At 39.3% G+C, this 17,222-nt stretch overlaps 1 protein-coding gene across 2 annotated transcripts; it reads right to left on the bottom strand.

Moving 5' to 3' along the window:
- Positions 1 to 3,209: 3,209 nt before the first annotated feature.
- On the bottom strand, positions 3,210 to 16,686 carry LOC100889729 (zinc finger-containing ubiquitin peptidase 1). Of its 2 annotated transcripts, XM_003723510.3 has the most exons (9): positions 16,536 to 16,684; positions 13,632 to 15,279; positions 12,551 to 12,719; positions 11,789 to 11,980; positions 10,663 to 10,831; positions 9,624 to 9,778; positions 8,315 to 8,417; positions 7,000 to 7,120; positions 3,210 to 5,552 (listed from the first exon to the last, which is right to left on the bottom strand). In XM_003723510.3, the coding sequence occupies exons 2-9, from the start codon at positions 15,216 to 15,218 to the stop codon at positions 5,517 to 5,519; spliced, it is 2,532 nt and encodes an 843-aa protein (XP_003723558.2). In that variant the 5' UTR covers positions 15,219 to 15,279; positions 16,536 to 16,684; the 3' UTR covers positions 3,210 to 5,516. The 2 variants fall into 2 exon arrangements, with proteins under 2 accessions (XP_003723558.2, XP_030851246.1); XM_030995386.1 differs by lacking the exons at positions 3,210 to 5,552; positions 7,000 to 7,120 and adding an exon at positions 7,134 to 7,294 and having other exon boundaries at positions 16,536 to 16,686.
- Between the last annotated feature and the right edge of the window lie 536 nt (positions 16,687 to 17,222).

The raw sequence follows: 17,222 nt of genomic DNA, 5'->3' as shown, positions 1-17,222 counted from the left end.
CTACAGCAAGTAATATCCAATGTGTATTACCGTATCCAGACACCCACCCCCAGTCAATTTACCCCTAGGACAACTATCCCCTAGGGCAACCACCCTCCAGGACGACTACCCCCCCCCCCGGGACAACTACCCCCCGGACAACTACCCCCTAGGACAACTACCCCCCAGACAACTACCACCCAGACAACGGGGGGGGGGGGGGGGTAGTTTTCCAAGAGGATGGTTGTCCGGGTTGTAGTTGACCGGGGGTAGTTGTCCCAGGGGGTAGTTGACTGGGGGGTAGCTGTCCCAGGGGGTAGTTGACTCGGGGTATTTATCCGATGGGTGGATGTCCGGGGTAGTTGTCCAGGGGGTAGTTGTCCTAGGAGGTAGTTTACTGGGGGGGGGAGGGGGTAGCTGTCGCAGGGGTAGTCGTCATAGGGGGTAGTTGACTGGGGGTGGTTATCTGAGGGGTGGATGTCCGGGGGTAGTCATCCTAGGGTTAGTTGACTGGGGGTGGTTATCCGAGGGATAGATGTCCGGGGTTAGTTGTCCAGGGGTTAGTTGTCCTAGGGGGTAGTTGACTCGGGGTATTTATCCGATGGGTGGATGTCCGGGGGTAGTTGTCCAGGGGGTAGTTGTCCTAGGAGGTTGTTTACTGGGGGGGGGAGGGGGTAGCTGTCCCAGGGGTAGTCGTCAGAGGGGGTAGTTGACTGGGGGTGGTTATCTGAGGGGTGGATGTCGGGGGTAGTCCTCCTAGGGGTTAGTTGTCTGGGGGTGGTTATCCGAGGGATAGATGTCCGGGGTTAGTTGTCCAGGGGTTAGTTGTCCAGGGGGTAGTTGTCCAGGGGGTTGTCGTCCTAGGAGGTAGTCTATGGGGGGGTAGCTGTCCCAGGGGGTAGTCGTCATAGGGGGTAGTTTACTGGGGGTGGTTATCCGAGGGATGGATGTCCAGGGGGTAGGTGTCCTAGAACCATGTAATACATCTTCAATTTCTTTTCTTATCATATCAACTTGACCCGCCATAAATTACAATATCTATGGCAGCAGAATTGATTTGCTATCATGAATAGGAATAAATAATAAATAGCAATTGTGACATGTTTAAACAAACCTCAATGTGTAAAACACATGATTTCATTCATGGTGAATTTGAGATACTTTCAGAAATAATTTAATTATGAAACATGTATTCAACAATCAATTCTAGCCTTTCATTGCAAACTTTGCTGATCTCTACAAAAGATACCATACGAACAAGTTAATTTCTACATAAATATATTTTGATCATGGTGCTTTGTGACATTCAATAATCAAGTTGATACCCTTTATTCTCAAATAAAAATTAAGTTGAAAACATCAACACATATACATATATATATAATATAATTACATAGTATAATGATTTGTACAGTAATATCCTTTGAAGAACAATAAATGTGTACACTAAAAATACCACATGACCAGTGTAAACCTAATCCAGAACTCAGGTATGGGAACCAATACATGAGCAAATTAATAGCATTAGATGGCTTAACTCGTTCTGAATTGGTTATCTCGACTTAGAAGTAATATTTTGCCCCCCTCCTCCTCCCACCCACAAGAAAAAAATTACCAAAACTTGGCTAGCAACCACATTCACTGAAAAGCATGACATGCTTGTCTGCTAAAAGCCAGGATGGCATTCCTCATAATCATTTTATTCAGAGCCTATAGGGCTATTTTTGAACAGTATGGTCTAGTACATTAAACAACTAAATAACTTTTGTAAGTTTTGTAATTATTTAAGTATGTCACAAATGTATTTGTCCTGATTTCTGTTGTTTTGAGAATGGGACATATTAAAACTTGCATTTAGAAGTATTCACCGAGGGCCCCAATTCAACCAGTCCACCTTTCATTCTTGAGTTTAGATAACAAACACCAGAGGGTGTTTCACAAAACTTGTCATCAGTGACAAATGACAGTCTTTGTAATAAGCTACTGAAATCCTTGCTTCTGATTGGTTATCAGCAGTTTTGTCACTGATTTTTGTAATTTGTCATTGTAAAAAGGCTTTGTGAAACGGGTCCCAGGAACATCAAAGCTGCAAGGGTTATGAATAATTCAGTTGTTAACTGTACATGTAGCTCAATGTTATTATATTTATTTAGTCATTTCTCAAGAAGTTTACACATTCTACCAATAGTATTTTGTGTAATATATCATAAAATTACACCTTGATCATTCAAAGTATTATCTGATTCTATAATCCTTTATTCTAGCACAATGAAAGATAAAGGCACTTTGTTAATGCAAAATTTGTGTTACTTTTTTTTCCCCATTAACACCACTAGAATTCAAGATGACCCTTACTATATCACCAGCTGCAAGAAACAAAGATAAAAAACAATAAACTAGATATATATCTACATATATGAATACAGAGGAAGATGTGAAAGTGAAGTATAAAGCATCTATAAATTACGTAAATATAGATTTGGTCATGTATTTCAAATTATTTTGGCAATCAAGGGGACCAGTTTCTTTTACAAAGATACAAAAACTTTACTATAAGGCACAATAACAGCAAAATACATTTTATAACAACCTGAATTTTAGCTACTTTTTTTCAGATACGTAACATACATTTATCAGTTTGCTCATCAGAAAGTCATTATCTAGAAATCCATGACCAGCAAAAGTGATTGAGAAAAGACACAGCTATTTGATAATGACAGGAGTTGAACAAGACTTTGTTCATTGACTGAAATTCAGTGTTGTAACATCTGGGGGTTGTTTCACAAAGACTAAGAGCACCTAAAGTATGAACTAGAAGTATGGCAGGCCATTCATGCCACTGGTTGCTCTCACCCCCACTGGTCTCTCAAGGGACGTCACAAATCTACAGAATTTACATTTGTTGATAGTTCATTGTGGAAAGAAAAAAAAAGGAATTTACATTGTAAACGTAAGTTATATTTAAGACTTGGACTTATACTAGGGTAGGTGATTTATGCCCTTAAATAGTTTTGAATCAGATGTAAAATTAGAAGGAAAATCCCTTAAAAATTATGATCTTTATACAATATTACTTCCTTCGATAATGAGCTATGAAAAAATGTGAATTCTATGGATTTGTGAACACGATTTGTACATCACTTGAGAGACCAATGCCAGGAATGGTGAGAGCAACCAGTGGCATGAACGGCCTGCCATAGTTCAAGTCCAACTTAAGTCGATCTTAGTCTTTGTGAAACACTCCCCTGTTCATTCGAACAGAGCCAGAAGGGCATTAACTGACATCATTTTGCATACAGAGTTAATGCCCTACTGGCTCTCAACAGATACATGTAAGTTCACATTACTCATAACTTAAAATCCTTATGGATAAACACGATCAATATTTTGAGAATAATGGAATCTGCCGAGATTGACGAGTATCCAGTACTACAGCAGTATAAACACAAAGTTAATTCCCTTTTGACTCTTAAAGCCACACTGCACTACTTAAAGCTACTCGCTCCCTCTATATAACAAACAATGCATAATCGGTGACCATTGGTCCCCCATGATCCTCTTTTTCTTATGTTAACTGATAGCTGATTTGATGAGATAACCACCTGTCCAGTGACCTTGCAGGGTAGTCTAATCCCTCCTGTTCACTAGTATTGATGCGCTTTAAGAGATAAATTTATAATCACTGATAACATAACAATGACATGGATACCATGATTCAATATTTTACAATAGGAGAACATCATCTCATCCGTTTGGAGCCAGAAGGGCTTTAACTTGTATCAGCTTCTAAAGGGGTCCTAGAACTATTCAGTTTATGATGTAATCAAGTTAGAATATGTTGATTGATGTACTATTATCAGTCCCTTTTTATGTAACAGATTATATCATGCTTTGTGTGGTTTTGAATAAAATGAACTGAACTGAATGAACCGAACTGAATTAACCATAGACTTAACACTCATCTTTCTCTCAAAAGACGATGTAATCTATAATTCCATTTTGTATAATGCATAGTAAATCTATGTCAGGAGCTTGACGGATTGATCTTTTACCTTGCTTTCACAATAAAGATTGTTCTCACAAAAGGCACACATTTGCATATAAATAGAACAAAATATTTTCATGATGTCATGATAATAAATGACCCACCGGAAAAATGAACCTTTGTATAATACACATCAAAAAATCATTTTAAGAAACTATACTTGCATATAATGAACCCTGTGATATTTACCTGTATATGTATGTCATTTTTAATATTTAAAATGTTAGCTTAGTAGAAGAAGTTGGAACAGAAACTATAGTCTGTGAGCATACCCTGTATTTGACACTGACCAGTAAACTGTCATCTTTCTAAAAATTTATGCAAAAGGGTTATTAATTTCATGATTTGCTACACAGCGAATGATGTTTCTTCGTTCTGTATTATTAGTAGTATTATCTATGAAGAAAAGTTACAAAATGATTTGTTTCAACATACTTGACAGAAAAATATGTAAAGTGTAGGCATGACGGCATGGATGAATTTATTCAATTTTCAGGCAAAGTTTATGAAATAAATCCTATCACTTTCTTGTCTCTATTTCAAATCTTCATTCAGGTACTGAAGAATCAATTTGTGTATGTCAGAAAGTATGAGAGAAGGCAGGGACAATAATAGAATATACAGGCTCACTTTGAATCATCGGTCATCGCTTCTGGTCTGTTGGGCACATAACATGACCTTTTGTGAAACGATACCGGAAGATGACGCGATCTTTCGTAGATTTGCTGTAGGGTCTCCACAAAATGTCAGGTAAATAGGACCAGACCATTTGTAGATGAGAGGGGTTTATTTTGCAAACATTCCCCAAACATTTTGTAAATGAAGGGGCGTTTATCCTCAGCAGGTTTGGGTAACGCGACCACCCAACTGGAAGCGATTGCCAGAGGATTCAAAGTAAGCCAAATATACATGCCAGATCCGGACATTGCTTTCTCTTCACATGATGTCCATGGACCGGTTTCACAAAGCCTTTTTTCAATGACAAATCTGCTGATAACCAATCAGAAGCAAGGATTTTCACTAGCTTATAACAAAAACTCTCATTTGTCACTGATGACAAGTTTTGTGAAATGGGGCCCAGGACCAACTACAGCAAGTACAATACGACCAGAAGTCCAAGACTTGCAGATGGCCAGCCATACACTTCCTGTCCCTTGTCAGAACTTCAGAACTATTACAGAAATTTGTTCATCCTTACTTCCATTTAACCTCTTCCACAAAGCTACTTTGCTCTTGCATGAAAAACAAAATAAATGACTGGTATAAAAGATGATAAGGCAGTCTAGTTGAAAGTCTAGTTGGTGATGTGATCTCCAGCCTTTTGTCCAAAAGCCTTGGACCTTACAAGTGAGCTTAATATTCATTCAATGCAGAAGAAAAGTTAATTTTTGTTGTTCATGCTGCCACAAACCCTGTAGAATGTAATTGTAGTCCCTGAGGTGAAATGAGATGCTAATGATGACTCAATCTCATTGTTCTCTTATACTTCTGCTCACAGAATGCGCTGAGAGGTCAACAACTTACATTTCTAAAAAAGTAAAAGAAAGAAAATTCAAATAATAAAAATAAAAAGTAAAGACGCGCTTCCTAATGCTACGGTCACAAAGGTTTGTACGAATGATAATTTTGTACGAATCTCCGTTTTTCCATTGTCTTCCAGAATTGCCATTGTCTGAAAATCGTTCGTACGGCGTTCGTAGCAGTTAGTAATGGCATTTGTGACCGACGCTTTACATTTTTTTTCATTTTCTTATTGGTACAGAATGTGCCAAAACGTCAAAACCTCGCTTTTGTAAACTCAAACAAAGAAAAATATGAAATAGAGAAAAGAAAAAGTAGAAAACTATTAAATTACAGCAGAGGTGTTGTGGTCAAGAAATTGAACAACAGACTAAATATACCCTGCATGTTGATCTTGGCATTAGAGCCTTGGCAACAAACCGTTGTCATAGCTAAGGCATTTTTATCTGCATTGGGTCTCTCTACCGGGGTGTATATCAAAATATGCATCATGAAGAAAGTCGCCATCTCGAAGGATTGAATTTAATAGCAAACAGGTATGCAACCCGGAGAAATAGCCACTTGTTGGGATGCCCCGAGGATTGGACAGTGCGCAATGTTCATGTAAGAGCAGAGAGAAACTAGAATCTAGTGACCGAAGGTGAAAAATGACTACCAATATGTAGAACGTATAACGTTCTCAAAATTTAGTAGGAAGTGCTATAAAAATGTACAAGTACTATGTAATATTGTTTCCTACTACTTTGTAACGTACTTGACTGAACAAATAAATTGTGAAGGTAGAACTTTCTTTAAAGTGTGCTCACTAAATCCACTCAGAAAACAAAGTAACATTTGTAAAAGGTGGCAATTCTCTTTTGGCAAAATAAGGCTTCTTCTTATTGCTTGTTTGTTTGTTTGTTTTACCTGACTGCTAAAAGGCATGTGTATGCTTGTAAGTAATCAACCAGACTTTAAGTCCGGGACTTGGTAATGAGGATTAATGCCTTAAAAAAGGGCATGAGCGCATCGACTTGGTTTCTTAGCCAGGACCTCCCAGTTATGAGACCACTGCTCTACCACTGAGCCATCATGCCAACCCTCTTACTTAGAAGTTTACATTAAACAGTACCTACAGTATAAGGCTTAAACAAAACAGATGTTGTATTGCCCTTTAGGTGCTAAAACATGGGTTGGTCAGTCGGGAATCTTTTTTTTTTTACTTTTTTTTTTTTACTCCCTCTTTAGGCTGATATTTCTTTATATATAAAAAAAAATAAAAATAGTTTTGAATGCTTTAATACATTTTTTTCTTCTAAAAAACTATACTTATTTTCTTTTTTTTTAAAGACCAACCATAGATTTCAAGATTTTTTGGGTCGGTCGCAAAGGGCAATACAACATCATTTTTTTTTAACGCCTAATAACGATTTATCATTGTTCATATTATTAGTCTGTAGGCGACATAAAGTTACCTCATACTCCTGGTCAGATGTGATGATTCCTTCGATGCAGACGATCTGATATTGTTTGGCTTTCATTTGATTTAATGTCTTCCTCATTGACTTTAGAGAGTGACCGGTGATATCCCCTCTCCTGAAAATTGAACAATATTCAAACATATCTTGTTAATTCTAAAATGTACGTTTCATTCTCAAGGTAATTGAAGACATATTTGTCTTGACGCATACAATAAAATATTGTTTGGCTTTTTTCTGATTCAATGTCTTTCTCATTGACTTTATAGAGTGACCGGTGATATCCCCTCTCCTGAAAATTGAACAACATTCAAGTGTATCTCCAAAATATCAGATTCCTTCTCAAGATAATTTGAAGACATGTTTATCTTGTTCAGAAGATCTGATGTTGTATGATTCAATGTCTTCCTCAATGGCTTAAGAGAGCGACCAGTGATGTCCCCTCTCCTAAAACTAAAACATTACAATTTCAATTAATATTTTTTTTTTTCCATTAGCAGTCAATTTCTAGTCTGTAAGATTAAAATTTGAAAAGAGATACAACAACAACAACCAGCAAAAACGAAGAATTAAAATGAGCAATATCGAAGACATATTCATGAATCACATAAAGTGATGGTTAATACAATAGTAACAGTATCCAAGAAACTGCAAAGTGATCCTGATCATCTTTTGGAAATAGATTTCTATGTTTGCTAAAATTCGCTGTATAAATATTTAACATGAAAAGCTGATTTACTGACTTCCACAACTATTTAACACCAACGGTAGACAAGTTGGCCTTTTAGTTGGAATGGGCACTTCCCCTTTATGACTATTAGATAAACTGAGTCTACAATATGAGAAATATACTATGTTGCTGAATTAGAGATATTAAAACTGAAAACAGAGAGCTTGATAGTGTATTTGTGCCAACAAACTGGAATTGTTTTAGCTAAGTATTACACAAAATGCAATTGATTCCTAAAATTGAGTTTGATCTAACAGATTTTGTCTGAAGAATACTAAGTGAAAGAAAGTTGTTGTTGGTTGTATCTGTGGCATTCAGTCAAATTTGACTAGTTACACCTAGTCTAGTTCTTTAGTCATGTCGTGAGAATTCCTAGCTTTCACTCTGTGCGCCTGTGCCTCGCTGGTCCTCTACTGGGGAATGTTTCATCCCGGCCAACCCTGCTACGTACATTGAGCGAGCTTATCAATCCTTCGGATCTAGGCCACTAGGCCACTCTGAGTGAAAGAAAGAAATAACTGTTGCCAATTTAAAGGGAATATTGTACTGATTCAGCCCTCTCACAGTTTACACGGCTCTTACCTGAGAGCATTGGCATCAGCGACCCGGTGACTGGGGTCAAAGAGCAGAATTCTGGTCGACTTATCTTTCATCATGTCGTACCCAACGATTGTTCTGCTGTGGCCTGTTCAGAGGATATCAAACAGAAAAAAACATTATTACATGACATACATGTACAAGATTATTAAAAATACAATTATATAAACCAATCATGGTTCAAAGTCAGTGTTTTTATCAGGTCGTAATTTGTTTATGTTGGTTCCAAATATGTTTGATTCAGATCTGCGTGATAAACATCATTCTGTGTAAGACCAAACACTTGTAATCTCTTGAGAGAAAGAAGGCATTAACTCATATTAAGTATTAAAGGGATCGTTTAACAATGCCAAATGTGAGATGCATGGCCCTACGTGTTATCAGCATCTGTGATATTTTGTAATATTGAAGCCCTAAAAAATTGCGCTTCAAAATGATGATATCGTGAAGTGCCTCAAAAAAGTAAAAATCTTTGAGTGACCGGTTATACCATACTCGTTTTCCCCTATAGACTGTAGTGTTATAAAAACCGTTGGGAAAACTGTTTTCGAAATTTCAAATTCCAATCATAACTATCTTGATAATCAGACAGGCAATCATCTTGTAAACGTCATGGGATTCCTGACTAAGCTAAAGGTTTATAATTATGATTGCAGCCTGAGCTAAATCCAGGATTTTGTTTAGAATCTGAGACAAAGATACCCAATCCCTTTAATGTCCCTCTGGTTCTCAGCTGATGAAAAACAATGTCTTAATTGGGCTGAAGTTTAATTAAAGGCTCACAGTTGTAGGATCTCATGGGAAACTGGACACCACTCGGTGTTTACTCAGTAGCAGGTGATGTCAACCACCAAACGTGGATTTCACTTTTAGGTCCGACAGGTCGTATGCAATGCACTGTGTCCAGAACCACCGTAAGGCATTCTCAACATAACAACAAATTCCCCTCGCTCTCGAGATATGAAGGCAAGCTGGAGTCAATTTCTGGTGGGTCGACTGTGTTGCTGCCTGGGAGACCAGTGCACACATTCATTGGTAATTCACCCACAACTGGCTTCAGCAAATTATGATGGGAAACACATGGACACCGGTTAGTTTGCAGGCACAAACCCTGGTCAGTCGTAAAAGAGAGTCTGCACTATAAGAGTACCATAGGCCTCTTATAGTAGGTAGCTGGGCTAGGCTTTTCTCAAGGCACAATGATTTTTTGATAAAGTGTCAAATTAGGGTCTGTGCTTGCAGACTAGACACCGGCTACGATGTTGCTTTAAATGTTAGTTACGATCAGAATTACCTTCATGCTGGAAGTAGAGTGGTAACTTGTTGGATCTCACAGAGCTTTCCATAGAGAGCATTGATGGTTTACCAAAGTAATCCCTGATCCAGGCAAAGAGACGTGGATGGGTACCGTTCTGGCCGCTGGGTGCATGGAAGTCAAACAGTCTGCATCTGTTACAGGTTGAAAAAGAAGAGAAAAATCATCCAAGCTTAATGAGAAGTTTGAGTTCTGGGAAGAGGTGAAACATAATTTGTGAGCGTTATCATTGTATTATGCAAGTGTGGAAGAAAATCAGATAAGACATGTTCCCTGAAAAGCATGGCTCTTCATATTCTAAATATGGCAGGTAACAGCATAATTTTTTTTTGTGTAGTCCCATATATATCTTTCTGTGTAAAGTGCTTGTAACTTTACGAAGACTAGGCCAAATTTCTTATCATTTTAATGATTCCAGAACCTTGCAGTACACATCAAGACTTATATGCTAGATGATCAATCTTTTCTGATCGATTCCACACCGTTTCTTTTACTATCCAATCGCATGACCAGAACTCAACTTTAGCTTTAAAGCACAGTTCCTATGTGAATGAGGCCATAACCCCTTACGAACAAAAGAGAAAATGGGAAAGCATAGTATGGTTTACATATCTGTGTCTTCTTTAAATTCATGGATTGCGACAATTATGTCGCCTGACCAGACTTGACGGCGCCAGCATGTCAAGGTTCTGGAATCGTCAAAATGATAAGAAATTTGGCTTGTAATGTTACAAGCACTGTACACAGAAAGATGTATATGGAACTACTGGATATCTATCATGCAGTCCGGATAGATATAATAATTTACCACATATATCAATTATTAGGCTGTTTCTGGCCAAAATTTGTATCATCACGTATTAGTCAAAACATATTCTTTCACATGATTGGTAATAAGAGCTTCTATTTCATTTTTGAGAGGGGGGCGTTTCCAAAACTGGTCTTTACTTAACCGAATGAATAATGAGGGAGTTAGCACCCATGTGGCTTTCACTCAGCAGAGAGTCTATAAACTCACTTGATGCGGAGCGCTGAGAACATGGCCACCACTTCCGTGGCCCCGATCCACTTCCTGGTGTTGTGAACTTTGCCCTTCAGCTGGTCACGACCTTGGGCATCGAAACCCTTACTCCAAGCGTCCTCGATCAGTAGCTGGATCCGAGGAATAGAGGGAATATCTTTTCTTCCTGTGAGGAGAAAAAATAAACTATGGTAGATATTTGATTGATCAAGTCAATGATATTGAACCATAGAAGGGAAGGATTAAGGAGCTAAAAATTCAAAGCCCCCTTGCTCCTCCTTCTCCTCTTCTTCTTTGTCTGCCTTCACCTTCTCCTCCTCCTTTGTATTCTCCTTCTCTTCATCCATCTCACCCTTCTTGTTCTTGTTTTTATTTTTGTTCCTCTTCTTCTTCTTCACCTTCTTTTTCTTTTTCTCACCTACTGTAGCCCTCATAAAACTCTGTATAATACAAACAGAGAGTTGTCTATTAGGACGGACACCATTGTGGTGGTGGTGGTTATTTTTTTTTTACCTGGCTGCTAAGAAAGCATAAATGCTTGTTAGTAAGCAACCAGACGGCCGACGGCTTTAGGTCCTCTCCAAGAGACCTGGTAATGAGGATTAATGCCTTACCAAAGGGCACAAGCGCATCGACTTGGTTTCGAACCCGGGTCACCGACTAACAAGACCACTGCTCTACCAACTGTGCTATCCATCATCTGGATGCTGTCATACCTCTGCCCACTCTCACCCGCTCAAGCAACACCCTAGTCCACTGACTGGACTGTTTCCGTGTCGCGCGCCCAATCAGCTGAGAAAATAACACACCCTAAACGCTGAACAGGAGACAGACCTTGCCTATCATTCTCTACCCCAACTTTTAAAGGGTTTTTTTGTTTGGGGGATCGTGCGATGAGTGGAGACATTGCGCTGTGTGTGTGATGCATGTAAGGGAGGAGGACATAGATAAATGAGAAATAAAAAATATATAAAAACAGGCAGAATCTGGAATAGCAACTACCCTGGTCCAGTATTCACTACAAGACTCAATTCAATTGAATATCGGTCCCAATTTACTGCTAACAAAACCAAAACTATAATGAACCAATTTCAAAAACCGATTTTGGAAGGATACTACTCACCATTAAATACCACCTGTTTGAAGCGAGGCTCTTCTACCAGAGCGGATAGCATCATCTGGATGTTGCGGTATCCACAGCCCCACCCGGAATCACCCATGGAGGAGGAGAAATGGTCCAAGTTGTAAGAGAGACGTGCAAAGGACACGCCGTGGACCTTGTTGTTGTAGTAGTCAAGAAGTCTGGGAATGATATCTGATTGTTGAAGAAAAAAATAATAATAGTTGATGTTTTTTAAACGTTTCAATGTGAACTGTCATGTGGTATTTCGATGAAATCAATGATGCTCAATAATTAAGGCTTTGTTCACATGTAATGGTAAACTGCTGCAGTTTAGAAGGGGAAAGGGTGGGTTAACATAGTGCGCATCATATCTTTGTATCTTATAACACACAGATACGTGAGTACATGTATGCAAATGCCTTGCAGCATTGAGCTACCTTTTTTAATCACCACCTGCCGTTCATTAAGTACACACAAAAACACAGCAATGTGAATGAGCCTTTACTTCCTTGACAAATGGTTCAGACCTCACCCTTATCATAAATTCAATTGACACGTCTCTTTCTTAACGATGTTTTACAGCTTATACGGACACATCAAGGTCAAAGACACTGAGAGCCAGGCAAGGGCATCATCCAACACAAGTCCCTTCATGCATCCTGGAAAATTTGTCAGCACATTATTACTTTAAATATTTGCAAGGGGACCAAGTTAGTTTCTCTGAGACTGAAGAGTCTTACACAACTTTGATTGAGATCGTACCTTTTGTCCTAGACTGTCCAGAGTCCACTCCCGTAGCCATCGTTTCTTGAAGCGCTTGTTTCTGCTGATGGTAGTCGAAAGGGGTCATCTGACCTCGCCACACTGCCTTTGATGAGTTGCGCTCACTCTGTTTTCTGATGTTTCCCTTACCATCAGTCCCATACTTGGCCTTTTAGGGACACAAAAAGAGAACATCAAAGCCCATTGTAAACTGTACGATCTTCTGCAATATGACTTTTTAAAGAAATTTCATTGACATTTGATTCAGAAATGAAAACAAATCTCAACTTCCTGATTGAGATTCTGAATTATGAATGCCGACAATCAAACTATGAGTGCATTTACATGTAGGTCTTCCAGTAAAAGCTAAATCAGCTTCAAATCATAGACAATCACACGACTGAAGTGACAATTCTTAGCCGATTTTGAGATTCCCTCCTTTAAAAATGTTTTTACTTCATGATTCATACATATGGCTATATTCTGAACATTGATATGTTTCAATATTCAAATCAAATGCTACTGCAAATTCTTTCAAATTAGTTTGCAGTTCAGTCATACTGCATGAAGTGAGCTTAAAGATAAAGTTGAGTTCTGATCATGCTATTGCATTGTAAAGAAACGTGGAATCAATCAGAAAAGGTTGATCATCTAGCATAAGTATTGGTGTTTACTGCAAGGTTCTGGAATCGTCAAAATGATAAGAAATTTGGGTACACAGAAAGATGTACACGTATATGGGAACACAAAAACATGTGGCATAAAAATCTGTCCCGACTTTTATGATGTTATATGCCATATTTATATTAAGGCATTTGAAGTGCCATGCGTTTCAGAGAATATTTGTTATCTAATGTTCTTCCACACTTGCATAATACAATGATAGCACTCACAAATTACTTTTTATCTCTTCCCAGAACTTAACCTTCTCTTTAAGACTTTATATTTCTGCATCTCTGTGACTGATTGATGCATGGCAGCCAGGAGTATTGTACTGACATTATCTTAAATTCACATAGTAAAATTAATATGAGTAAAAGATTAAAAGAATAACAAGCAGTGATAGAGAATCTTAAAGTACCTGTAACTTTTTGAATTCCTCTTCCTCCTTCCTTTCCCGTTCTCGCCGCTCATCCTCAGCCAGCTGCTCAGCCAGCCTTCTGTCCATATCTGTCATTTCAGTTTGTCCACTACGACTGGTACTGGCACCATCATCTCCAGCTGATGGTCCCTCTACAAAGTGGCCTTCGACATGTGCATTCATTTCATTAGTTCCTAGCCCAACTAGCCCACATACAGGACAAGTGATGTCACCACCTCCCACAGCTCCATTGTCATGTGGTCTATTCCCGGTGCTCGTTTCTCCCACTGCACCTTCCGGATGTTCTGTGTTGATGTGGCTATACAGGAAATCAGTATCATAGCTTCCAAGTCCACAGATTGGACAGAGGATAGGTGATTGCACATTCTTGGAACTTTGGCTAAGGCTAAGAAGAGTTGGTTTATCAGGGTTTTGGGTCTTTGCTTTTGCATCCTCTGCCGATTTCGATTTGGCTTTGGTCGGAGTGGAGGTAGAGCATGGATTGGCATCGCTACTCGTGCTGGGGATATTGTCCCACTGGATCTCCTCTGCGGGCAGGGCATCTTCGATAAACTCAAATGAGTCATCATCAAGAAGATCAGGCTCAGAATCATTGGTAAGGTCGACCCATATCCCACTCTTTTCTTTCCTGTCCTCAACGTCAATTTCTGCTGTCCTTCCTGTGAGTGTTCTGAAGAGCTTACGAAATGGGCTGCTGGTCTCACTGGCCACACTCTCGTTCCCACTCCTGGATGACGCCTGAGTATCCAGTGACTGGTGGCTGTTCCGTCTCTCTGCATATTGCAAAATCTGTGACTGGCGGGTGTCTTTGGGTCTTACATCAGGTTCCTTTCTCCCTCTCTTTCGGTCATTCTGTTTTTGGTCTTGAGGTGTCTCTTCCCCTGGCCCCGTTCTGCCTGCCTCCAGGCTGATGATTTTCCTCTCTTTGAAACCCTCCTTTGATTCATCAATAATCATACACTCCGTCTCTGGCTCTTCTTGACCATTCTCATGGCCATTCAAAAGGCTACTTTCACCTCCGCCTACAGACACTGATGACTCGGCAAACAAATCATGTAAACTGCCGTTCACATCCATTGATTGTCTTAAATGACTTCCGTCTTCCCTATCACTCATATTGTGGTTCACATCAGTTTCATTTCCATTTTCTTGTGCTACATCTGCATCATCTACGCTAGCTACATGTATGTCTTTCTTGTGCTGATCAACAGAATCACCATTCTTAAGTTTTATACCCGATGGTTCAGCAAAGTAGTCTTCAATATAAATCAAGGAATTCTCCTCCTGAACTTCTTCCGCTACCACAACATCATCATCCCTGGTGTCATGTGCATGACTCTCCGTCCTGTAACTACTGGAGCTAAGTTTTGCAGCATAGGTCGGACTGAGTACATGGCGATGTGCTGTGTTCATGTGGTATGCCAGTTCTTCAACGGACACATGTGCAAGGTCGCATAAAGGGCATGACCCAGAGTTTTCCTCGTGAACCAGAAGCATATGTGTCCTGACCTCTGCCTCGCCAACGAACCCTTCCTGACCACATATTTCACATGTCTCGGAAGTCATAGCAAACTTGAAGGAGCACCAAGATCTTCAGCTGCACGCATCTCACTTTGAATCTCTTGCACTGCAAGGGAGATCATAATGAGAAGATGTTTAAGTAGTGAAATACAAGTCAAATGATTTTTACAGAACTAGAGAGAGAGAGAGAGAGGTAGAAGTTAAACAATTAGTCAATGGTAAAAGGTAAAAATGGTGACTATTGGACTGCCTATATTCTCCCAAACAATACATGCCATTCTTCCATTTATACTTAGGTCAGTGTATTGAAACCTTTTATAGAGTAAACTACTCTTGACTAAATAAAGCAGAAAAAATAAGAGAAGCAGAAGTTTGAATAAATTTTTTAAGAAAAAATAGGAGAAAGTTTATGAATTTTTGAAAGTTGTAATCACTATGGGCTCTTAAAATTGGCTAAGTCAGTAATGTCTCTGTGATGTATGTAGTGGTGGACAACTTTCCCATTTGTTCCAACATATACAATTACCAACAGGATAGATCTATGGTTTCATAACAATACAGATAGTCAACCTGTTCGAAACGTTGAGCCACTCATCGGCCTCTCCAAGCGCTATAGTTCTCCTCAGAACTATATGCTAAGAAAGATAACAACAGTCCTTTTCAGGACTACACACCCCCAAGAAAGATTACCAAGTCAGAGTCCTTTTTCAAGACTCCTCAACCCTCTCTCTCTCTCTCTCTCTCACATTGTGCACCGGCCCGCAAACCTACTGTATATCTACATCACCATGCAAGCCGACACTTACAAGCAGCATCTTTAACAATACAGTGTCATTGTCATGAACTTCGCGATCTATGACTCGCTTGTTCGTGCACAGGCCAATTACACGATTCGTATATCCATCGTGTAATTTTACAATACAACAAGATATGTCTACACAAAACTGATTTAGAATTTTAAATCTACAATTTCGACGAATCGTAGACCCTATTACTTAGTTAGGTCTAATAAAAATATTGTTACAGTATTCCAGCGAGCAATCAAATCTTGTAAATTTTGAATTGTGAAATCATGTTGAGGGCATTTTTGACGTGTATTGTATGAACGCACTAAACAGCAACAACATGTCAACAAACAACAACCCGGATACACAATTGCACAATCTGTCCGGACGTGGTCGTGGAGACACTGCACTAGTCTGGTAAGCCGAGACACTACACGGAAATAGATGAATGGGACAGCAGTCAACACTGAGCTGTACCCGATATGGTCTCCACAAACTATATTCTAGTTAATAGAACCTCTAGACTTCATTCGTTCAAGTTAAAATATACAATGCATACCATACTTCAAATACTTACATCAGCCAAGGTTTACTAGAGGACTTTGATCAATATCTGGGTCTTTTTGAATGGATAATCGTCGGTTAAAGCTCGGCTCGTCATGGGCGTCGATGGGAACCTGACCGGTGCACACTCCATCGATCGCTGGCCACCGGCACCGGAAGGTGGAGCTGACTGACCCTTCCCAGCCAGGGCACGACGGTGAGCGGTGATTAGGCCACTGTCCTCCTAACGAATCTTGCCATTCGCAGGGATCATTTGTGGTACATTACAAGGAGACCATATTCCCTTTTTCATCAGATAAAAATGAAATAAAAATAAATCAAGTCCTTCACGACCTTTCCCCTTGCCTAGTCACTCTGTATTATTGTGTGTCAATCCCATCCCATTTAACAAAAAACAGCCCCCCCCCCCCCAAAAAAAAAAAATGCACTTAGCAGACGGTCAATACGTACATTATTCTTTATTGGTAGACTAAAATGACGAATAGACAATGAGCCAAGTAAGTGGTCCCCACGTGGGAAGTACTTTATTTTGTCCGAAATGATCAATGGACCAAATTATATTTTAGAAAAAGGGTGAATGTTCACATCTCCAAATTTTGAGCATTTTCTTACAATTTTGATACAAAGTTGCAAAAATCATTTTCACAATCACAGTCACACGCACGCAAAACCTAAAAGTTAGCCTTGGGGTTTTATAATT

The sequence above is a fragment of the Strongylocentrotus purpuratus genome, unplaced genomic scaffold (assembly GCF_000002235.5).
Source record: "Strongylocentrotus purpuratus isolate Spur 01 unplaced genomic scaffold, Spur_5.0 spur5_scaffold_21, whole genome shotgun sequence".
NCBI lineage: Eukaryota > Metazoa > Echinodermata > Echinoidea > Camarodonta > Strongylocentrotidae > Strongylocentrotus > Strongylocentrotus purpuratus.
This window is presented reverse-complemented; position numbering and strand designations above follow the sequence as displayed.

Coding starts and splice junctions, on each gene's coding strand:
- LOC100889729 (XM_003723510.3), bottom strand. CDS start 15,218: ATGACTTCCGAGACATGTGAAATATGTGGTCAGGAAGGGTTCGTTGGC. Junction 12,720..13,631: donor AGGAATTCAAAAAGTTACAG/GTACTTTAAGAT, acceptor TGTCCCTAAAAG/GCCAAGTATGGGACTGATGG. Junction 5,553..6,999: donor CATCTGACCAGGAGTATGAG/GTAACTTTATGT, acceptor TTACTTTTTTAG/AAATGTAAGTTGTTGACCTC.